Source organism: Centropristis striata, chromosome 4 (assembly GCF_030273125.1).
Source record: "Centropristis striata isolate RG_2023a ecotype Rhode Island chromosome 4, C.striata_1.0, whole genome shotgun sequence".
NCBI classification, from domain to species: domain Eukaryota; kingdom Metazoa; phylum Chordata; class Actinopteri; order Perciformes; family Serranidae; genus Centropristis; species Centropristis striata.
Genome location: NC_081520.1, coordinates 12,038,817 through 12,063,333, shown reverse-complemented (window position 1 = coordinate 12,063,333; position 24,517 = coordinate 12,038,817). Strand labels below are relative to the sequence as shown.

The following is a 24,517-nucleotide window of genomic DNA, read 5'->3' as shown; positions in this document are numbered from 1 at the left end:
GTCATCTTTACTTATCCAACCTTTAAAACTGACTATTTGCACTGTAACTTAATACACATCCAATGTTCATAAAAGAGTAACACTCACCTATGGATGTCTTCATCAACTTTAGATTTCTATTCTTCTTATCATAAAATGTGTCTTCAATGAACCACATCTCTGGGATGTGTTTCCCACTAACTGAAGTGCTTGGCCCAATTTAGATCAGACTCAGAGCCCATTCCCCAAAAGATACATCATTTGCATGCTATCGTCATACTGCGTAATGTTTCTCATTAACTAATATTTCAGAGGGGAAATCAGTTGTGGAAAAAGTTATGCAGACAACTATACAATGTCAGGCATAAAAACAACCTGTTTTGATCATAGTGGCTAACATCTAATAACCCATTGTAATTGTAAAATAAATCATAAAATATATATACTTAGCATCATTCCTTTAAGCCTATGACCATGGTCTTTCTTCATTTTTACTCCAGTTCCATTATTACTCACTGTCTGTGGTAATGCAGCAGTGATACTCAACACAAGGGCCGTGGGCCAAATCTGGTTTGCCATTGGGTGCCAGGTATCCAGTCAACTAATTTTTGGTATACAACCATGAATTAAAAAAAAGTTACACTGTGTAAAACACATCCACATTTTTGTGACTTACATTTGTTGGGACCACAAGTATGCCACAGTTGGACTTTGCTCATTTGTACATGCTATGGTGGACTGGTTTGAATGTGAAGGAAACAGCATTCTGGATCCCTTGGTTCTCCAACAGAGACCCCCAAAAACCATCTCCCAGATATGAAATTTAGTTTTATTGCCTCAAGTGTGATAACCTTATAGGTCAGAACGTCACCACAGGAAGTCTCACCAGTTATGAAACTCTGGAACTCCATCCCACTCACAGTCTTCACTCCGGGCCTGGCCACACAGGCAACCCCACCTCTTTCTTCTCCATCCTCTCATCCTCTCTGGTCTCATCTCTCTGCATGAGAGACAGACCTTTTTCCTCCTTTCAACCCTTTTTCGACCAGAGCCAGTTCCCGGCTGCTGCCCTACCGGCGTTACGGTAGCGGGGCTATTAGCCGCTAGCGGCGCTAATAGCCCCGCTACCGTAACGCCGGTGAACTCGCTACGAGCCGGGGGACAGCGGAGTCGCAGCAGCTTGTTTATTGTCCATAAAATCAGTGGATGTGTGTGGCTGAATCACATGAGGGGGAATAAAGCGTGAAAATAAATAATCTTGCAGAAAAGCGAGAAGGAAAGCAGCAAGCAACACTCTCTCACAGACACACACACAACAAACATCAATTTCTGTCGCTCTACTACGTCATCTGGTATAACTGATACGATTGGCTAAGAGCTACCTACAGACGCTTTTGATAGACATTCTTAGCACCCAATAAACAGCTCCGGAGGATCGTAAACCACACCTCCTCTATGGAGAAATGAATGGCTGGTGTCCAGACTAGATGTCATTTGAAATTAGTCTGGTGTTAGCCAGGCTAGAGTTCTGCATTAGTTCAGGCATAAAACGGTAATCCCGCCCGCTCGCCTGTCAGCTGGCCTGAGAACCGCGCCAAGCCCAGCCAATCACTATCACAAACAGACAACAAGGTGGTCCATTTACAGTTTTTCTCAGTCGCTTTGATGCATTTTTCACATCACTATAAACATTTGCACAACAGTTAGTTCAACCTCCACAACATTTAGTCATTTGTGCACATCATAGTAGCAGTTTCTCATTCCTTCTAACAAATTACAAATGCTTTTGGACAGTCATCAAATGCTTTCATACAACTCTCTGCTGTTTCATAACATTATCATTTGCTTATGTCATGTCAGACAAAGTTAACTACACTTGTGAATGCTGAATAGTCATTCCATATAAAACTAATAGTCCTCATTTCATTGCTTGAGTCATTACATACAAAATGTTGAACTAGTTGTCAAAATCTGTCAAGCTAATTTTATACATTTTTTAACTCTTTATTTTTTACTGAAAATATCTCTGGAATTGAATACATTTCTCTCAGGTGAACCTCAACTTTCACTGATGAGAAGGGGTGTGTGAAGCATTAGTTGCAACCAATGATAAGCCACTCTATCACTCAGAGCTGACTTTACAAGCATATATGAACCAAGCAGGACATAGTGTGGACCATTTCTACAATACTGTGACACTGTACTGTGCACAGCTCCCAAAGGGAGTTTATGTTTGTCGTAAACGGGTGAAGGGTTTTTTTTTCCTTTTGCACAATGCTGTAAACAAATTAGAATTGCAAAGTGTGTAACTTTACTGGAGGTTTCAAATGGCTGTGCAAATAGTAAATAGTGCTGTCTTGAGCATTTTCAGGGAATGTCACCAAGATCTGACTTTTTTGCAGTATTAGAGTAAACTGTCATAATGAAAACATGACAACGCCATTTCACTATCTTGTTCATAAACAATAGCGTCACGACTTTTCATCTTGATGTCACTGACGCTTTAATTGACATGAATACTTGTTTTTGAGGAATGAGCTATCCATTTTGAGCAAGTGACACGCTTTTGCAGGTTATCAACTAGGTTTTGCAGTTTGTACTAATTGTTTTAAGAAATGCATTAACTGTTGTGCAAATGTTAATAGTGATGTGAGAAATGCACCAAAGCGACTGAGAAAACTGTAATGAGAAACATTACACTGTATGACGATAGCATGCAAGTAAGTCTGCAGGAATAGGCCCTGAGTCAGATCTAAATTGGGCTAAGCACTTCAGTTAGTGGGAAACATATCCCAGAGATGTTGTTCATTGAAGACACATTTTATGATAAGAAGAATAGAAATCTAAAGTTGATGAAGACATCCATAGGTGAGTGTTACTCTTTTATTCTGAACATTGGATATGTATTAAGTTACAGTGCAAATAGTCAGTTTTAAAGGTTGGATAAGTAAAGATGACATTGTATATTTGTGTATGGACTTTAAATAGATTTTTCCTTAACAGGTGTGCTGTTTCAAAATGCAGAATCTGACTGAATTTCCAGGCAATGCAACTTCCCACAATAGACTGTCTGTGATCATCAAGGTGTGTGTGGTTATCCCCTTCTTCTGCGTCTTCCTCTGCCTCATTGCTGTCATGCTGCACATCTTTGCGTCTCACAGGCAGTTCCTGGACACCACACGTTACATCCTGTTTGCCTACATGCTGATCAATGACACTCTCCAGCTCTTGTCCTCTGTGCTGCTCTTCCTCTTTGTCATGGGCCGGGTGAAATTTGCTCTTGTCTACTGCGTTCCTCTGCTGTTCTTTTCCACTGCGACCTTCCAGAACACACCTTTAATCCTGGCCACCATGTCACTGGAGCGTTATGTTGCCATCCTCTACCCCCTGCAGTGCCCGGCCGCCTGGCGATCAGATCGAATCTGGATCATTATTCTGTCCCTGTGGCTCATCAGCTGTATTTTCCCTATTATTCTCTTTTCCATTGGCAAAAGTGATTCAACCGTAAATATTTTTTCGACCCCAGTGCTTTGCAAAACTACACTTATCCACTCATCTCCAATCCAGGGATTGTTCCGAGCTGCTGTAAATATTCTCTTCTTTGCAGTAGTGGCTGTTGTCATCTTCTTTACATATGTGAGAATCTTACTGGAAACAAGGAAGCTGAGACAAGATAAAGTGTCAGTGAGCAAAGCCATGCACACTGTGCTGCTCCACGGTTTTCAGCTGCTGCTATGCGTGTTGGCCTTCACATACCCTATCACTGAGACTCTCATTGTGCTGCATGTCAACTGGTTGCCAGAGGACATCGCCTTTTTTAATTATTTCTGCTTCATCCTTATTCCCCGCTTTCTCAGCCCGCTCATCTACGGGTTTAGAGATCAGAGTCTCAGGGACTGCATTGGAAAAGCATTCCTCTGCTGCTCAAACAAAGTCAAACTCAGTGTGAGAGGCAAGCTGCAGGACAACTTGCTTGCTTCTTGAACTGGCTAAACTATTTTTGAGAGATTTCAAACCTAATTCTTCGTGTCTTTTTGATGTTGAACAGGTTTCTGCAGGTCTTTAAAAGCATTTTAAAAATCTAAGCACATTTTCCTCCCTGAGAAGATAATATAATTTTAATTTGAAATAGCAGTTAACATTATTTTCCTTGCCTGTTGCAGTGTGTTATTGATGCAGGAACATATTTTGTCCTTTACTGTGGACTTTCAGTCAGCACGATCAGAATTGAAGCAAAAACTATTGCCACTAGCTGGTTACAGAAGCTTGGAAGCTCTTCATTAGTAACAGGCATATTGTTGATATTTAGATTTGTACTTAAATAACATAACTTTAATAATAATTGTTAATTGGTTGATCCATTCATCCATTTCATGGCACTTTACTTTGTCCAAATCACATTCATTGAATTATTAATTCATTCATTATCCTCAACCGCTTAGCTGTACTCAGGTTGCGGGGGGCTGGAGCCTACCAGCTGACATTGGGCGAGAGGCGGGGTACATCGCCAGACTATCACAGGGTTGATACATTGAGACAGACAATCACGCTCTCATTCACACCTACAGGGAATTTAGAGTCACTAATTAAACCTAAGTGCATGTTTTTTGGACAGCCAGAGTACCAGTGAGAACCCACGTTGACACGGGGAGAACATGCAGAAGAGCCACAGGCTGGAGTCAAACCGGCTAGCCTCGTGCTGTGAGGCAAGACTGCTAACGACTACGCCACCGGGTCGTCCTTCATTGAATTAATTATATAGAAATACTCATAAAGTCATAAAATGTTGGAGAGGACTGGAAATATTTGGTCATGAAACAGGTATGAAATTGGATTAAATATCTGTTATCCTCTGCTGCCCTGAAATTGCATGACCCTCTGGATACATTGGTTTTTTGAGACAAGATCCACAGTTGTTAAACATAAACCAGGCAGTGACCCTTTTTTGTGTGCCAGCAGCATCAATAATGATTACTCAATTATGCGAGTGAATTTAAGGTATCTTATTCAACCTTTAATCCCTTCAATAAACATGAAATACTGATCATGATGAAAAATGCATGATTTATGATAATCTGTGTGACTGGGTTTCAGGCCAGTCAGTGCTTCTGGCCTTCTGTAATCCTCTGTTATTAGATCATGTTATAGATATTTAAAAGTCTAAAAGCTCAAAAAGTCTTACAGATCAGTTCACTGATATCAAAATGTGACCCTGCAAGCCACTGTCTCCTTGGGAGCCTGCCTCCTGCAGGTCCCCACCACCACACCTGATGAGTGCACGTTCAGCACGAACATTAATCTGGCCGTGCTGAACGTGCGCTCTCTCCCAAACAAAACCTGCATCATAAATGACCTAATTACAGATCACAACCTGGACATCTTTTTGCTGACAGAGACATGGCTTGGCACCGATGCGCCAGCTGTTCTCACTAAGGCCTGCCCACCTAATTTTATTTTTTTATTTTCCACAAGGGGGGTTAGGAGGGGAGGCAGTACTGCATCACTTTTAAAAGAAACACTGAACTTAAAAGAGTTTTCTTTTAACAGTTACACATCATTTGAATATCATGCCTTTGTTTTTAGCAGCCCTCCGATTATCTGCATCACAGTTTACAGACCACCCCAATATTCTTCCATTTTATCAGTGAATTTTCAGAATTTTTATCAATCATACACACCACTTACAATAGGGCTTTAATAGCTGGTGATTTTAATCTACATGTTGATAACATCTCGGACACAATGTCCAGGGAATTTTTAAACCTTTTAGCTGCCTAGATTTTAAACAGCATGTCACGCAGCCAACTCACTACAGAGGACACACCCTGGACCTGGTCATATCCTATGGCCACAGTTTACACAGTGTCACAACTGGTGTCTCCTCTGTAGTGGTCCTGGCTGTGTCTGACCACTACTGTGTGTATTTTAACATCGCCAGTTTTAACCCTCAGGGGGCCCCGGTGAGAACGGTGAGGAAACGTTACCTGACTTCTGAAGTGGCTGCAAATTTTTCTTCTCTGAGTGGAGAAGATGGAGAAGAAAAAAATGGGGTTTCTGTTGGAGAACCAAGGGATGCAGAATGCTGTTTCCTTTATATTCAAACCAGTCCAGCATGTACAAATGAGCAAAGTCTATCAGTGGCATACCTGTGGTCCCAAAAAATGTAGGTCCCAAATATGTTTTACACAGTGTCCAACTTTTATTAAAATCAGGGTTGTAAATCAAAAAGTAGTTGACTGGATAACTGGCACCCAATGGCAGACCAGATTTGGTCCACGGACCTTGTGTTGAGTATCACTGCTGCATAACCATAGATAGTGAGTATCAATGAAAATGGAGTAAAACTGGAGAAAGACCATGGTCATAGGCTTAAAGGAATGATGCTAAGTATATACATTTTATGATTTATTTTACAATTACAATGGGTTATTAGATGTTAGCCACTATGATCAAAACAGGTTGTTTTTATGCCTGGCATTCTAAAGTCGTCTGCATAACTTTTTCCATAACTGTTTTCCCCACTGAAATATTAGTTAATGAGAAACTCTACGCTGTATGACGATAGCATGCACATACTGTATCTCTGGAGGAATGGGCCCTGAGTTAGATGTAAATTGGGCCAAGCACTTCAGTTAGGGGAAACACATCCCAGAGATGTTGTTCATTGAAGAAACATTTTATGATAAGAAGAATAGAAATCTAAAGTTTGGTCAACTCTTCTGACTGATGAAGACATCCATAGGTGAGTATTACTCTTTTATTCTGAATATTGGATGTGAATGAAGTTATACTAAATAGTCAGTTTTAAGGGTTGGATAAGTAAAGATGACATTGTATATTTGTGTATTTTAATTGTGAGACATAATTTTCTTCTTAACAGGTGTGCTGTTTCAAAATGCAGAATCTGACTGAATTTCCAGGCAATGCAACTGACCACAACAGCCTGTCTGTGATCATCAAGTTGAGTGTGGTTATCCCCTTCTTCTGCGTCTTCCTCTGCCTCATTGCTGTCATGCTGCACATCTTTGCGTCTCACAGGCAGTTCCTGGACGCCACGCGTTACATCCTGTTTTCCAACATGCTGATCAATGACACTCTCCAGCTCTTGTCCTCTGTGCTGCTCTTCCTCTTTGTCATGGGCCGGGTGAAATTTGCTCTTGTCTACTGTGTTCCTCTGCTGTTCTTTTCCAGTGCCACCTTCAAGAACACACCTTTAATCCTGGCCACCATGTCACTGGAGCGTTATGTTGCCATCTTCTACCCCCTGCAGCGCCCTACCGCCTGGCGATCAGACCGAATCTGGATCATTATTCTGTCCCTGTGGCTCATCAGCTGTATCTCCACTATAGCTTACTACTCTGTCGATAAAAGTAATCCTGCTTTAAATATCCTTTCTACCCCAGTGCTTTGCAAATCTAGCCTTGTCAACTTATCTCCAATTCAGGCATTGCTCCGAGCTGCTGTAAATATTCTCTTCTTTGCAGTTGTGGCTGTTGTCATCCTCTTTACATACGTGAGAATCTTACTGGAAACAAGGAAGCTGAGACAAGATAAAGTGTCTGTGACCAAAGCCATGCACACTGTGCTGCTCCACGGCTTTCAGCTGCTGCTATGCATGTTGGCCTTCACACACCCCATCACTGAGACTCTCATTGTGCTGCATGCCAACTGGTTGCCAGAGGACATCGCCTTTTTTAATTATTTCTGTTTCATCCTTATTCCCCGCTTTCTCAGCCCGCTCATCTATGGCTTTAGAGATCAGAGTCTCAGGGTCTGCATAGGGAAAACATTCCTCTGCTGCTCAAACAAAGTCAAACCCAGTGTGAGAGGCAAGCTGCAGGACAGCTTGCTTGCTTCTTGAACTGGCTAATATAGTTTTGACAGAGATCTCAAACCTAATGCTTCATGTCTCTGTGATGTTGAACATGTTTCTGTAGGTCTTAAAAAGCATTTAGAAGCTCTGAGCACATTTTCCTCCCCAAGAAGGTACTAGTCTTGAATTTAATTTATTTTAATTTAATTTAGCAGCTACCATTTTTTTTCCTTTCCTGATGCAGTCAGCAATTATAATTATGTTGTGTTGTTGAAGTAAGTGGGAGAGTACTGGAAATATTTGGTCATGAAATAGTCTCAAATTTAACTAATAAGAGAACAGCTAAATTTAATGTGACTGAATTATGAATGGATTAAATATGTGCTAACCTCTGCTGTCCTGTAAAATGCAGTCATGTTCCTCTGATCTGTGGATACATTGGCGCTGTTTATTAATGAATTTAAGTATCTCATTCTAAATCTGGCAGCTATTGCTGGGATTCAACCTTTCATTCCCTCAATAAGCATGAAATACTTATCATGATGAAAAATGCATGATTTTATTGTGTGACTGGATTTCAGGCCAGTCAATGCTTCTGGCCTTCTGTAATTCACTGTTATTAGACCATATTATAGATATTTAAAAGGGGTTTTTTTTGCACACAAAATTTTGTGTGATGTTTCCAGGTCATCATGTCAGGATGATGACAATGTAAATATCAGAATAATGAGCACAAAGTTTAAACATGCAAGCCACTGTCTCCTTGGGAGTCCCAAATATCCCAATTATACCTGTAAATATGTGTTATTTAAATATTTATAAATTATGTTTTTGTAATTATTTCATATTTGCAATCAATGTATTGTTAATTTTAATGCCTGGTACAACTAAATGTACATTTGTTTGGACAAATATAATAAAAAAAAATGATACAAGTTGAATTTAAGAGCTGATATCTAGCCATTTTCCATGTTTTTTTTAATAATGATTTTGGTTATTATATCAAATCATCACATGTATACATACATATATATGTATCATGTATGAAGCAATCATTTACATATTTGCTCTGTCTTATTGATGCATCACTGAAGTCACTCAAATGCTTAAATGTCTTTACTGTGCAGCTTTATAATGGTAGTTTGGCTGTTGTACTGAGCATTTACCTGTAGGTGCCGCACTGACTCAAAATTTAAGGACAAAATGCATTCAACTTTTTTTCCAGTGAGAGAATGATTCGTCCCAATCACCAGCAATAAAACAATAGAAAGTAAGTGAAATGAAAGTACTACATTAATCGCACCCTGTTTAATCAATTGCTTTATTTGCATGACTCAGAGCTCCAAATGAATGTGCATCTTGTTTAATCAAAACAGCCTCCACAAACTTGCACTGGACCAGAACTCAATATAGTTTAAGATATTTCTGTCTGTATACATGTAATGAAAAACAGCACTGCGTTTCTACTATAGCCTATGCAGAGAATTAAAGTACTAATTCAAAGCTCTTTTTTTTAGCTTGAGATTCAGTCCAAAGAAAACTTGGACAATTCATATCCTAAACATGCCTTTTATGACGGTATTGTTAGCGAGATAGCAACTAGCGACTCGAGTTGTTGTTATCTGATTACATGTGTGCAGGGCAATATAATCTTTTAGCGGAAGTGCCATAGGTAGGAATGAAATTGAAGCAAAAGTGGTCAGCTGGACACCCTTAAAGACGCATGATACACACAGGTGTAAATGGCAATGTGTCTCATCTCTCCACTTGTGATCCAATCGCCCAAGACACAGTTTAAAACCCAGTATAAACCCGCTTGTTGTTCAACCCCGATTCTAAAAAGATTGGGATGCTGAGTAAAATGTTGAGAGTTACATATATTACTATGATTCTATGAATTATGGATGACCGCCAGAGGTGGTGCATAAGCACTGGAAATTTCGCTGTTGTGCATGTGCAGGTTGACCATTTATACCAACAAAGTCACCCCATCTACCAGAGGATCTGTTCCAAATGGATCGTCTTGCAAAATCAGAGAAATCCGAGTGACTTCTGATGGTGGTTACATATGTAACTCTCGTTCTATTTCATTCTTACTGATCGCCAGAGGTGGTGCTTAACCCATTTGGGCCTAAAACACCTGGAAAAAATGCTTGGAAAACCTGTGGGCAATTTTGAAAGAACCCCCTAAAACTTTTTCTGGAAATTCAACAGAAGATTTTTCAGCCTCTGTAAGATAGAAATTAAATTCAAAAAGTATTTGAGAGCTTATACCCATGGCTTTCATGAGAAGTTGAGTTTATTTGTCCAAACCTTCAATAAAGTTTTTACCTGTATGTGATGATGACTGAATAAAAATCCTATGCATAATACTAATACATGCCCATTAGCAAGATGTAAACATGATATGACCATTGGAAGAAATAGACATAGTTCTCATTAGCCTACTGTAATAAAAAAAATATAATAATAAATAATAATACATTTTATCTATATTGCACTTTTCAGGGTACTCAAAGATGCATAAAATAATAGAAGACAAACAGTTATGATTTCTTATATCATCGTCACAATCAATTAGTATTAATATTGTTATTATCTCCAGATGGCCACAAATCTGTCTGTTCTTTGGTGAAAATATGTCGTCTAAAAACATATTCTCATACATAAATCCTGGTCGATTGGTTCCGAGGGTTCAAATTCCGGATCAGCAATAAAATCATTGGCGCTGGAGCGTCCCGGTGGCTCACACTGGTAGAGCGCTTACCACTAAGGCTAAGTCCTGCTGCGGCGGAGCCAGGTTCAAATCCGGCCTGAGCTCCCTTTGCCGCATGTCTTCCCCTCTATCACCCCCTTTCATTTTCCCCTATTTTCATCAAGATCGCTTCTGTCACTTACTTCTGAGCTCACTCCGCTATAGTCGTCTTCCGCCATGATTTCAAAGATCTGGAAAAGTCCAATGTTGCATTGTGACACTCCCCCATGTATTCTGATGCATTTCATTGGCCAAGAGACCGAAAATAGGTGAAAAAAAAAACTACAAATAAAACAAAACGATGTATCCGCTTTCCCGGCCTTTATGGTAGAATAACGCAACAGCGCTCCCGGTTTTAATGGTAGAAATGCGGTAATGCTTTCCCGGCTTAATTGGGTTAAACACTGGATGACTTATACCAGAAAGGACACAATTAAGGGCTTGAAGCTGTCGACAGGACAGCCGTTGCTACAGGATGCGGAACAGCAACATTGACACTGTAGAAACGAGCAAATGTGCATGATGAAGACCAGGTAGTAGCCACATAAACCCTCAAGGTAGAAACACTTCTTTTGTTATCCAATACAGGCTGCAAAAAGTGCAATATCACTGCCACCGAACACATCCGGGACTTCGTCATGTGCCTCGCACCACTGTGAAAACAACTTCCACCTGTTTGCATAGAGCAACCTAGTGGAGGGTGCCCTTGAACTCAAGATCCTATGGACCACTGACTGGTCTACATTGGCCCTCCCGGCCAATTGGAGCCACCAGGAGTAGGCTGTGGCCACTATGTCGATCTCTGTCCAGCGTAAAAGGGGAATTGGAGGAAAGGAATCAAGCAGGCTGTCCTTTCAAGCATGAGCCAGAGCGTCCTGACCTAGGGGGCTGGTCTTCTCCATTAAGGAGAACCAAAGGCAACTGTGGGTCTTCTCTTCGGAGTCAAAGACATCCACCACTGCCCCACTATACCTGTCCCAAATCATGCCTACCAACTCTGGATGTCTCCACTCTCTCGGGGCGGTCTCTAGCAAGAGAGGACGTCTGCTGCATTGTTCCACATCAGGAACACGGAAAGCCCTGAGACTTTGAAAGTGGGGGAATGCCCATGTGAGGAGCCTTTTCAACAACCACAGGCACTGCCTTGATCTGGTGCCCCACGTGATGGTTGATTTGGTAAACTGTAGAGGTGTTGTCTGTCTTGATGAGAACGTGCTGGTCTCTCAAAACTGGGAGAAAGTGCCTGTGTGCTTAAACATTTATATACTCGAGCCTCTGCTTGGCATCCAACTGGCCTCTGAAAAAGTTTTGTGCTGGCACACCACGTCCAGACAGTAAGGGAGGCGTCTGTTTCTACAACCTCCAGATGGGAAGCTATCATCCCTAAGGGCATCCCCGTGATCACGTATGTGCAGTTTGGTTCAGTTCATTTCAGTATACCCTTTATTGTCATTGATCAAGTAACAAGTACCATTACAACGAAATTGGTCATCATCCTATCCAAACGTATACAACACACACAAACAATCAATATGACGAAGGTAAACAGGACAGGACGACAGGGTGAGAAGAGAGAGAAATACAGCATACGTGAGGAAAGGAGGAAAAAAGCGTGAAAAAAAAACTCAGCACATCAGCATAATGATACATTTTCACAACAACATGAACAGGCTTTTGACATGCCACATGGGAAGGGGGGAACCAGCATAGCCAGGCAGCATCCGGATCTGCAGCGAGTACGCGCATTCGACAGACCCGCCTGTCTCGCTGGGGGTACGAAGCGTCAGAGGCGTTGGGTTGGGGGGGTGGTTAGGGGAGGGGATGTATGCATGTCTGTTTATGTGGAAGTTCGTGTGTGTAGGCCTGAGACCCGCCTTTGTCAAGCACCAAACAGTTTGTCTCAGTTCGCTGGAATAACAAAAGCGATAAGCCTGGACGTTGCTAAGGAGATGACCTTCCTTCCTGGGCTCCAGGGCAAAGGCAGACAGTTCAACAGGTGGTTGTGGGAGGTGAGAGGGGGGAGGATGGGATGGTAGTGTCTCACCACATTCCTCAGCAGGGAAGATTAGCAACGGCCTTCGAGCCAAGGCTGTTGTTTGGGGAAGCCAGATAAGATTGGAATTTTAAACTGAGGGTGGAAGTTGCAGCGATTTTCTGCTACTAATCCTTTCGATGGTAAAAATTTCCCTACTGGTCTCCGATTCGATCCCTCCAGAGACAGAGGTGCCAGGCACAAGACACGCCACCTGCTCCAGGCGTCCATCGTGTAGCCAGCCACAAGTCCTCTTCCTCCAGAGTTAGAGGGAGACACTGCCCAGACACCATGACCAGCTTGTGCATTTGCCACATGGGGTCCAAATGGAGACCATTTGCCCAGATTTGAAGGGGATGCAAGGAGAGCAAACCTAGTAGAACCACCATGGATGCTGAAGTCAGCATACCTATCAATGAAAGGAATGGTAATGGTAATGCAGAAATGGTAGCCACACGCTTTGGGGAGAGGCAGGCTTGCATTGCCAAAGAGTCGAGTGTAAATATACATTGGGTTATGGGACAGCCTGAATGGAAGAACCCTGAACTGGTATACCTTGCCCAGAAAAGCAAAGCAGAAGAACTGCCTGTGATGCTGGGCAATGGGGACATGAAAATATGCATCTTTCAAGTCTACTGACACAAACCAGTCCCCCTGTGCTACAGACTGGAGGACATCTGCCACATGTAGCATGTGGAAGGGGAGAACCGAGAGGAACCGGTTCATCCCTCTCAAGTCCAGAATGGGTCAAAACCTTCCATTCTTCTTTGGTACTAGGATGTATGTTGAGTAGAACCCATCCATGGGGCGGTGTATGAATGAATTCCCAATGGTTGCAGATGGCACCGTTTAGGGTAGCCTCAGCCACCAGTATAGATGTGTGTGTGAACGGGTGAATGAGCACAGTCTGTAGTGTAAAGCACTTTGGATAAAAGCGCTATGTAAGTGCAGTCCATTTACCATTTATTCAGCTATGCTTGGGTTTCCAAAGAATCAATGGCCCCTTAAACTGAACCGGTACCGTACACCACCACAGCAGAATGTGAGAGGGGGACCACCACCAGGGGGAAACGACCTCGTCAGCCTAAGGTTGGCCCAACTGCTCCTAAGGTCACACAGACAAACAGTTAATGCAGATGTAATTAAAACAATGGGAATGTGCACTGACCACAGGAGGCACACCAGGTCGGAGCAGAATCCAAAAATAAGCTAAATCAATGAAACCAAAAATGTACAAAAACACAATTACTAATAACAAAAAATATATCTCAATGAATAAAGTTAGCAACAAGGTAAATTAAATTGAACTAAACAACAAAAAAACTAATTAAGCAACATAAATCAATACTCTGATCAAACAAAACAAATTAAAGAGAATTAAAACAACTTAAACTAACTACAACCAAGTAAATTGTACTCCTCTGGTATACAACGTGACGTCAGTTGTGGTCATTAAGGATGACGTGCACTCGACCAAGTTGCGGTACGGCAACAGTTGTGTTGGTGCAACCCGTTCTCATTCCCAAAGCGTAATATACCGACGATTTGTCACACCCCTAGACGTATCATACTGACACAAAGGGTACCCTTCCACGTCTGTGTGAAACGCTCTGGGTTCTCAATTGACTCCAATATCAACCCGCTCGCGGCGCTGAGAAACACTTAGAGCAGAGGCTACAGCCATCTATTCACTCCAATAATATCCCGACCACGGCCCTCCATGACGCTGCGAGCGACAATCTGATTGGAGAACCGAGGACCCTGTGCACGGAAGTATTTTTCTCCCTATTTTAAGGATTTCTTTTAATGACATCGTCAACATTTCTCAACACAAACACATCAAAGTCTCACTGATAATTCAACAATAAAATAGCTTCATGTTGTGGCTCTCAGTATCATTTTTTTCTCCTTCGATTCTGAGAAATAAACTTTTATTCGTTTGTTTTACGGCACTCCACTGGCGGACATTTCTCTCATTTTTAGTGAAAAAAAATAAATATTTTGACTTTGTTTCTGCATAAAAATGGATTTTGATTACATTTCTAGCGAGAAATATATGTTTTATTTTCTTAATATTCACTCAGTGAATGTACATAATCGCTTTGTGGCGAAGATCTCGCCAGAAAAAGACGATCCGCTGTGTTTTATTTTGAAATCTGTTTTATTTTGTAATCTACCGCGATCATACCGGATGTGGTCCGATCATCCCAGATGTGCTGTGCGATCTCATTGAATCGCGCTTCACTGTAAATGGCCCCGACTCTGCTCTCCTGTTTTAGTTAAAATATCTTCATTAAACAAACATTGTTGTCTTTTTTTAGCATAGATAATATACATACAGTATAGTTATTTATTAGACAGTGTGTGATATTCGATATATTGGGTAGAAATAGGTTTTCACAACCCTAATACAGAAGAACTACAAAACGAGAGGTCTAGGGAGTTGTAGTTTTTTTTTAATAAAACAGGTTTTCCCCTAAAATTGGAAGTTGGAAATACTTAATTAGTGGCTTTCCAGGGGTTTGAGGGGATGTCAATCACATTTTTGGCATCAGAATTTAAATATTATCTTGTTCAATGGGGGATTTGTTATTTTTTCAGCATATCCTAAAGCCCCCCCACTCCCACCCCTTAGTGACTATGCTCACGTTATAGTCCATGTCAACACCTTTCTATGACAGTAGGTCTCATGTCTGTAACCCTTTTTGTCTCTTAGTTATCATTTAAATATGCCCCAGGGTTAAGGTTCAAAGGTCAATATCTCAAAGCAAGAACATTATAGAACCTTGAAATTGATATATGTTACTCTCCAGGCCAAGACCTTTCCGGTGATGTATTTGGTTTAGCTCTATGACAAAGTTTTATTTTTTCAAACCTTGGAAATCTGCCCTAACAGACTTAAATTCCCACAGCCCTTTGAGTGCTCTGAGTGCGAGATGTGAAAAAGTCTATAATATTCTTGCTTTGAGATATTGACCTTTGAACCTTAACCCTGGGGCATATTTAAATGATAACTAAGAGACAAAAAGGGTTACAGACATGAGACCTACTGTTATAGAAAGGTGTTGACATGGACTATAATGTGAGCATAGTCGGGGTGGGAGTGGGGGGGCTTTCGGATATGCTGAAAAAATAACAAATCCCCCATTGAACAAGATAATATTTAAATTCTGATGCCAAAAATGTGATTGACATCCCCTCAAACCCCTGGAAAGCCACTAACTAAGTATTTCCAACTTCAAATTTTAGGGGAAAACCTGTTTTATTAAAAAAACTACAACTCCCTAGACCTCTCGTTTTGTAGTTCTTCTGTATTAGGGTTGTGAAAACCTATTTCTACCCAATATATCAAATATCACACACTGTCTAATAAATAACTATACTGTATGTATATTATCTATGCTAAAAAAAGACAACGTTTGTTTAATGAAGATATTTTAACTAAAACAGGAGAGCAGAGTCGGGGCCATTTACAGTGAAGCGCGATTCAATGAGATCGCACAGCACATCCGGGATGATCGGACCACATCCGGTATGATCGCGGTAGATTACAAAATAAAACAGATTTCAGAAACAAAACAAACGAATAAAAGTTTATTTCTCAGAATCGAAGGAGAAAAAAATGATACTGAGAGCCACAACATGAAGCTATTTTATTGTTGAATTATCAGTGAGACTTTGATGTGTTTGTGTTGAGAAATGTTGACGATGTCATTAAAAGAAATCCTTAAAATAGGGAGAAAAATACTTCCGTGCACAGGGTCCTTGGTTCTCCAATCAGATTGTCGCTCGCAGCGTCATGGAGGGCCGTGGTCGGGATATTATTGGAGTGAATAGATGGCTGTAGCCTCTGCTCTAAGCGTTTCTCAGCGCCGCGAGCGGGTTGATATTGGAGTCAATTGAGAACCCAGAGCGTTTCACACAGACGTGGAAGGGTACCCTTTGTGTCAGTATGATACGTCTAGGGGTGTGACAAATCGTCGGTATATTACGCTTTGGGAATGAGAACGGGTTGGTTGGTGGTGAAGTGCCGAAGAACAGGAGGAAGAAAGAAACAGCAGCACCAGGAGAGCCTCACAGTTGGGAGGCCTGTGAGCCGCTTTTGGTTGCAGCCTAAATAACAAATGACAATATTAATAACTCGTTAAACTCTAGGATACAGACGAAATACTCACCAGCGAGCAGAGGCGCAGCCTCCCAGGTACCAGGAGGGGAGTCTCTTTCACTATGACAGTTCTGCTGTACCCCAGCAGCGAGGACAGACAAACTGCGCTTCACATACACACTCCAGTGTTCAGCCGCGATCCCACTGCGGGCTTCCAGCGGGCCAACCGGCAAGCCTTACATTGCGCAACAAAATAAATTAACAAATGTGCGATGTGTGTGTGTGTGTGTGTGGGTATAATCAGGCTGGGCAAAAGCTCACCTTAAACACGGAGGGAGAGAATGATCATGTGCAACCACGCTGCAAACAACAATGCCAGCTCGTCACCCAAAGACAGTCTGCAGCAGACTGAAGCTGCACTGATTTAACTCAGCAGCACAGACCCTTAATTAGCTGAGTGCCCACAGGTGTAGGTGGGCAGGGCTGTGAGGAAGCAGTAGCAAGAGGGAGAGAGGAAAAAAAAAGAAGCTCCCAGCCTAAACCTAACTGTGGCTAGAGGACTTTGCCACAGGAAGAAACCTCATCCAAACCTCGTCCCTCCGTTTCAGTGAACAGGTTACAAGATGCAGCTGTGGACAGCGTATCCTCCTCTGGATAAAGAGGGAGCTCAGCTGCAGGGCTCATCACCTTGGCTGGCCTCCCGCAATCTGGTTGGAGGTATTGCAGGAGAGTCTTGATCTGGCCAAATTCAGTTGACAGAGCATCAACTTTGTGAGCCAAGTTGCCAACGTGCCTTCTTAGATTCACTGCGAACAACGCTAGATTTTATTGCCCCACTAAAAAAAACTTCTTACAAAGCTCTCACTCCTGCTGGTCTCACTGCTGTGGATCTGGTTCGGCCCCAGATGGGAATGCTCCTCTCTACACTCACCATCACTACTGGCCAATGGTGGCACTTCATCACCTGCTGCTGTGCTCTCCCAGAACTCCTGCTCCTCTCTATCTCCTCTCGTGGGCTATATAAATAAAATTGATTTGATTTGATTTGATTTGATTTGATTAGCTGGGGGGCCACCAGACCACGAGGCACGCGTCTGATGCCACAAGGACATAAACCCTCAGAACAACAGCGAGTACACTGTGTTTACAAGAGCGTTAATGATATGGTGCGCACAGCTGCCATACAACCACCACTGCACAGTCAGGGGCCAGAAATGAATAAATACTCATGCAACCAGGCTTAAAGCAGAAACATACGCACACACACACACACACACACACAATGAAGCGAAAATACCCGTTGGCAGAGCAATGAACAAACATGCAGTACTCTACACCTGGCCGAGTGTTGGTTCCTTGTTGGTACAGTCTGCTGCTGGATGTGGTTACAGACTGGTTGTTGCTGTCTTCTAGGATAAGTTACTATGTTGGCTCCTGTTGCATTTAAAGCAGTTGAGAGGACTCCTGTTGTGGTCTCTTGACTAACTGTGCTCACTAATCAAAATCTTGAAGTTACTCTGCCCTCTTCTCTTAGTGGAGCAAGGAGAAAAAAGAGGTGGGGTTACCTGTGCTGCCAGGCCCGGTCCTCTGAGGACTGTGTGTCCCTGTGCAGATGCTGGATAAAAGAGAGGGGAATGGAGTTCCAGAGTTTTATAACTGGTGAGACTTCCTGTGGTGACAGAGGTCACACTCACAATAAAACGAAACTCGATACCTGGGAGACGGTTTTTGGAAGTCTCTGATGGAGAAGCAAGGGATGCAGAAAGCTGTTTCCTTTACATTCAAACCAGTCCAGCATGTACAAATGAGTAAAGTCCATCTGTGGCATACCTGTGGTCGCAAAAAATGTATGTTCCAAAAATGTGGATATGTTTTACACAGTGTCGCAACTTTTTTAAAATCAGGGTTGTAAATGAAAAAGTAGTTGACTGGATACATGACACCCAATGGCAGACCAGATTTGGTCCACGGACCTTGTGTTGAGTATCACTGCTGCATTACCATAGGAGTGAGTATCAATGGCAATGGAGTAAAAACTGGAGAAAGACCATGGTCATAGGCTTAAAGGAATGATGCTGGTAATTGGAACACACCCTCCGGTCCCCCTTTTTGAAAATGGGAACCACCATCCCAGTCTGCCAATCCACAGGCACTGTCCCAGACCTCCATGCGACACTGAAGAGGCGTGCCAACCATGACAGCCCAACAGTGTCCAGAGCCTTCAGTATCTCAGGGCGAATCTCATCCAACCCTGGGGCGGCTATCGCTGAAGCAAAGACTCGGGTATGGGAGGAATTCAGGGAGGCCATGGAGGAGGACTTTCGGTCGGCCTCAAAGAGGTTCTGGAAAACCGTCAGGCGACTCAGGAAGGGAAAGCTTGGCCCAGTGGGGAACCTGACCAGGCCTGCTGACCTGACCTGGGGATGTCCTCAGACAGTGAAAAGAGCACTTTGAGGAACTCCTTAATCCTGCCAAAACATCCTCCGCAGAGGAGGCAGAGTCTGAAGACTCAGGGGAAGTATCCCTGGCAGAGGTCGCCGAGGTAGTTAAAAAGCTACCCGCCGGCAAGGCCCCAGGGTAGGATGAGATTCGTGCTACAGACTGGAGGACATCTGCCACATGTAGCATGTGGAAGGCGAGAACCTTGAGGAACCAGTTCAGCCCTCTCAAGTCCAGAATGGGTCAAAACCTTCCATTCTTCTTCGGTACTAGGACATATGTTGAGTAGAACCCATCCATGGGGCGGCTGTGGCTCAGTTGGTAGAGCAGTCAGACACTAATCGGAAGGTTGTTGGCTCAATCCCTGTCCATGGCAGCCTACATGTCGAGGTATCCTTTGTCGTGGCAGTTTTGACAACTGCAAAAAGTTAATGGGTGAGCTGGCCAAACAAGATGCACACAATACTTCACAATAGTTCTCCAGGTTTTATTAACACATCCGTACTCCAATACACCGCTCAGTCCCGGATGGTTATTTTACAATAGCAACAAAGTCCCATACACCGCTCGACTTGTGGTTGTTGCACTTTTCAGCATTGGCTCTTAAGCAAGAGGCAAAGTGGCCCTAACCTTCCTCCCCTGTACATCACATCAGGACAGACCCCACTTATCTACATGTTCCCCTCTCACATGGTGTTATCAGAGTTAAGTTCACAGTTTGAGTTCCCACAAGGCCTTGCGTCTTGAATATCAAGTAGTACTACTCAAGTACTACTTCATGTCCCACCATGACAGGAAACACCAAATTTCCTTCACACTTCCCACCTTTTGACTAACATATGTGTAGTCAACTACAAACTAAAAATTTGGTTGCAGGCCGAGGGAGAACTGTATCACAGATCGTTAACCTAGTCACACCATGATTGAGTGAGAACAGGACAACAATGCAACAGTAATTTTAATAGGTGGATGTGAGTTACATAAAATTCAGAAACAGTGAGAAAATTCAACTCAGAATATGCATTATGACATTTCAAAACAATGTACATAAGAGAAAGCTGAAAATGGTGTACAGGTAAACATTCTATAAAGTAAATAAAATAAAGTAAAGTCAATAAATAATAATTTGGAGTGTGACTCCAAATCCAGACTTCCATGGGTTAAGAAATTTGATTTCCATTGATAATTTTGTGTGATTTTGTTGTCAGTACATTCAACTACTTAAAGAACAAAGTATTAAATAAGAATATTTCATTCATTCAGATCTAGGATGTGTTATTTTTAGTGTTCCCTTTATTTTTTTTGAGCAGTTATATTTTATGATATATTTTACAATTACAATGGGTTATTAGATGTTAGCCACTATGATCAAAACAGGTTGTTTTTATGCCTGACATTCTAAAATTGTCTGCATAACTTTTTCCATAACTGTTTTCCCCACTGAAATATTAGTTAATGAGAAACACTACGCTGTATGACGATAGCATGCAAATAATGTATCTCTGGAGGAATGGGTAGATTTAATTTGGGCCAAGCACTTCAGTTAGGGGGGACACATCCCAGAGATGCTGTTCATTGAAGAAACATTTTATGATGAGAAGAATAGAAATCTAACGCTTGGTCAACTCTTCTGACTGATGAGGGCATCCTTAGGTGAGTATTACTATTTTATTCTGAACATTGGATGTGTATTAAGTTACAGGGTAAATAGTCAGTATTAAAGGTTGGAGAAGTAAAGATGACATTGTATATTTGTGTATGAACTTTAAATGTATTTTTTTCCTTATCAGGAGTTCTGTTTCAAAATGCAGAATCTGACTGAATTTCCAGCCAACGAAACTTCCCACAATAGACTGTCTGTGATCATCAAGGTGTGTGTGGTCATCCCCTTCTTCTGCATCTTCCTCTGCCTCATTGCTGTCATGCTGCACATCTTTGCGTCTCACAGGCAGTTCCTGGACACCACACGTTACATTCTGTTTGCCAACATGCTGATCAATGACACTCTCCACCTCTTGTCCTCTGTGCTGCTCTTCCTCTTTGTCATGGGTCGGGTGAAATTTGCTCTTGTCTACTGTGTTCCTCTGATGTTCTTTTCCATTAACACCTTCAAGAACACAGCTTTAATCCTGGCCACCATGTCACTGGAGCGTTATGTTGCCATCTTCTACCCCCTGCAGCGCCCGGCCGCGTGGCGATCAGACCGAATCTGGATCATTATTCTGTCCCTGTGGCTCATCAGCTGTATCTCCACTATAATTTACTACTCTGTTGGAAGAATTAATCCTGCTTTAAATATCCTTTCTACCCCAGTGCTTTGCATATCTGGCCTTGTCAACTCATCTCCAATCCAGGCATTGCTCCGAGCTGCTGTAAATATTCTCTTCTTTGCAGTTGTGGCTGTTGTCATCCTCTTTACATACGTGAGAATCTTACTGGAAACAAGGAAGCTGAGACAAGATAAAGTGTCAGTGAGCAAAGCCATGCACACTGTGCTGCTCCACGGCTTTCAGCTGCTGCTATCCATGCTATCCATGTTGGCCTTCACAAACCCCATCACTGAGACTCTCATTGTGCTGCATGCCAACTGGTTGCCAGAGGACATCACCTTTTTTAATTATTTCTGTTTCATCCTTATTCCCCGCTTTCTCAGCCCACTCATCTACGGCTTTAGAGATCAGAGTCTCAGGGCCTGCATTGGGAAAACATTCCTCTGCTGCTCAAACAAAGTCAAACCCAGTGTGAGAGGCAAGCTGCAGGACAATTTGCTTGCTTCTTGAACTGGCTAATATAGTTTTGACAGAGATCTCAAACCTAATGCTTCGTGCCTCTGTGATGTTGAACAGGTTTCTGTAGGTCTTAAAAATCATTTAGAAGCTCTGAGCACATTTTCCTCCCCGAGAAGGTACTAAAAGTCTTGAATTTAATTTAATTTTTTCACCTTTCCTGATGCAGTAAGTAATTATAATTATTTTGTGTTGTAGAACTCAGTGGGAGAGTACTGGAAATATGTGGTCATGAAATAGTCTCAAATTTAACTTGGTCAACTCTGCAGAAGCCTGATTGAAATATTTGCTGTTTGTCAATCTGAAGGTTTACAGGCTATTTGAAAGATTAGTAATACGAGAGCTAAACAGCTAAATTTATTCTAATTGATGTATGAATGGATTAAATATATGCTAACCTCTGCTGTCCTGTAAAATGCAGTCATTTTCCTCTGATCTGTGGATACATTGGCGCTGTTTTTTAGTGAATTTAAGTATCTCATTCTAAAGCTGGCAGCTATTGCTGGGATTCAACCTTTCATTCCCTCAATAAGCATGAAATACTTATCATGATGAAAAATGCATGATTTAACTGTGTGACTGGATTTCAGGCCAGTCAGTGCTTCTGGCCTTCTGTAATTCACTGTTATTCGACCATATTATAGATATTTAAAAGGGTTTTTTTGCACACAAAATTTAGTGTGATTTTTCCAGGTCACCATGTCATGATGAGGACAATGTAAATATCAGAATAATGAGCACAATGTTTAAACATGCAAGCCACTGTCTCCTTGGGAGTCACAAATATCCCAATAATACCTGTAAATATGTGTTATTTAAATATTTATAAATAATGTTTTTGTAATTATTTCATATTTGCAATCAATGTATTGTTCATATAATGATAACCTTAAAAAAAGATGATACGAGTTGAATTGAAGAGCTGATATCTAGCCATTTTCCATGGGGTTTTTTTATAATGATTTTGGTTATTATTATATCATATCATCACATGTCTACATACATATGTATGTATCATGTATGAAGCAATCATTTACATATTTGCTCTGTCTTATTGGTGTATCACTGAAGTCATTCAAATGCTTAAATGTCTTTACTGTGCAGCTTTATAATGGCAGTTTGGCTGTTGTACTGAGTGTAACCCCAGTCCCATGTAGCTATGAAATATTGACTAATTGGGGTGTTGTAGTACAATGGGACGGGGCCTGAGTTCGTCTAAAGATGGCGCTACCTGTGATAACTGTGATAGTGAAATAAAATAACTTGGCGGTGCCTCCAATAACTCTTAAGAAGTAAACGCAAAATTTGGTACTTCCCCTTTAAAAAACAAAAGTTCACTTTAACCTAATTTATATTTATCCAAACAGTATTATCTTCGTAATTATAACACAGGATTTAGTTGAAATAACAAAATCTATTTATTACACAGTTATGAATGAGAAATTATTTAACCAGTTCACTGTTGACCTTTAAGTATGCATGTATAACAGTATACAACTCTCACATAATGCACTGGAAGGTTTATACACAAATGACCACTGTTAAACCCACTGAGAGGATGCAAAAAAGTGACTAGGTCAACTCAAGTGTCCACAGCCCACACTCACACACACATTCACGCAGGGCTATTAAATGTAAATGAAAATAAAAACGTTGCAGGCCCGTTCGATGCTTGTGAGCGTGGAGGCCGGTGGCCAGTTCACTGGGTTTTAACCAGCACAAACAAAAAACACGTGCAAGGTGTTAGTGTACTCACGAATCCTCACAGTCAGAGATAAAGATGGGGGAAAAGGGGTAAAAGGCAAGGTGCAGTTTCAGCGGCAAGGGGACGGAGCGTGCAGCAACACGGTGCGGGGAAACCACGCTCAAGTACAGCAGCTACAGAATCTCTCCACGGTCCAGGGCTCTCCCGGTCCTCACTCTCTCCCTCTTATGGCAAATGTCCGGTCCTGAATCACACAATTCCTCTTAGTAACTGAGCTACAGGCCTATTCATGGTGAAAACCCCACAGAATGTATCACACAAATTAGCAATTGCTAACAACAATGCAGAACAAAACAGTGTGACGGCCTCTGAGGAGGCTAAGCTAAAGGCTAATGGCGATTAGCGATTCAGCTCGTTTTATCATGTTACAAATAAACAACAGCACCTAGCACATCAAAACATATGAATTTACCTCTGGCAGCTTCACAGAGTTCACACACATTGACCACAGGACGACTCTCCGTCAGTCTTGGAAGTTAGGAGTGTTTTTACTTTACTTTATAATTTACAGCTATCCAACTCGGATGCCGATAAAGCAGGCTCTGCTACCGCTAACTTTACTGCAGCGTGTAGGTGACGCTAAGTCCCTCCTACCTGAACAAGGTGAGGACAGGATTGGCTCTACAGACATACAAAGATGGGAGAATAAAAAGAAAGATGCTTTACTGCCCCACAACAATCGAGGTCTCCTTGTGCTGACATTACCTATGAAGGATTTTTTAAAATAACACCACTCTTTTATCTCTGTCTTATAACTGTATATGCAATGACTGTTTTAACATTTTATAATCCAACATTTTTAACATATTAACACTTCATGAACTATTATGTATTATCAACACA

At 41.8% G+C, this 24,517-nt stretch overlaps 3 protein-coding genes across 3 annotated transcripts; all 3 read left to right on the top strand.

Annotated features, from left to right (window-relative positions):
- The first annotated feature begins 2,997 nt into the window (after positions 1-2,997).
- LOC131969956 (odorant receptor 131-2-like) lies at positions 2,998-3,963 on the top strand. The gene has a single exon (XM_059331189.1). It carries the CDS (start codon positions 2,998-3,000, stop codon positions 3,961-3,963), a length of 966 nt encoding a protein of 321 aa, XP_059187172.1.
- A 2,911-nt stretch (positions 3,964-6,874) lies between these two features.
- Positions 6,875-7,840, top strand: LOC131969955 (odorant receptor 131-2-like). Its single transcript, XM_059331187.1, has one exon. It carries the CDS (start codon positions 6,875-6,877, stop codon positions 7,838-7,840), a length of 966 nt encoding a protein of 321 aa, XP_059187170.1.
- A 13,088-nt stretch (positions 7,841-20,928) lies between these two features.
- LOC131969954 (odorant receptor 131-2-like) lies at positions 20,929-21,903 on the top strand. The gene has a single exon (XM_059331186.1). The coding sequence runs from the start codon at positions 20,929-20,931 to the stop codon at positions 21,901-21,903; it is 975 nt and encodes a 324-aa protein (XP_059187169.1).
- Positions 21,904-24,517: the final 2,614 nt, after the last annotated feature.

What these genes read in the sequence shown, in the direction of transcription:
- LOC131969956 (XM_059331189.1), top strand. Translation starts at nt 2,998, where the DNA reads ATGCAGAATCTGACTGAATTTCCAGGCAATGCAACTTCCCACAATAGA.
- LOC131969955 (XM_059331187.1), top strand. Translation starts at nt 6,875, where the DNA reads ATGCAGAATCTGACTGAATTTCCAGGCAATGCAACTGACCACAACAGC.
- LOC131969954 (XM_059331186.1), top strand. Translation starts at nt 20,929, where the DNA reads ATGCAGAATCTGACTGAATTTCCAGCCAACGAAACTTCCCACAATAGA.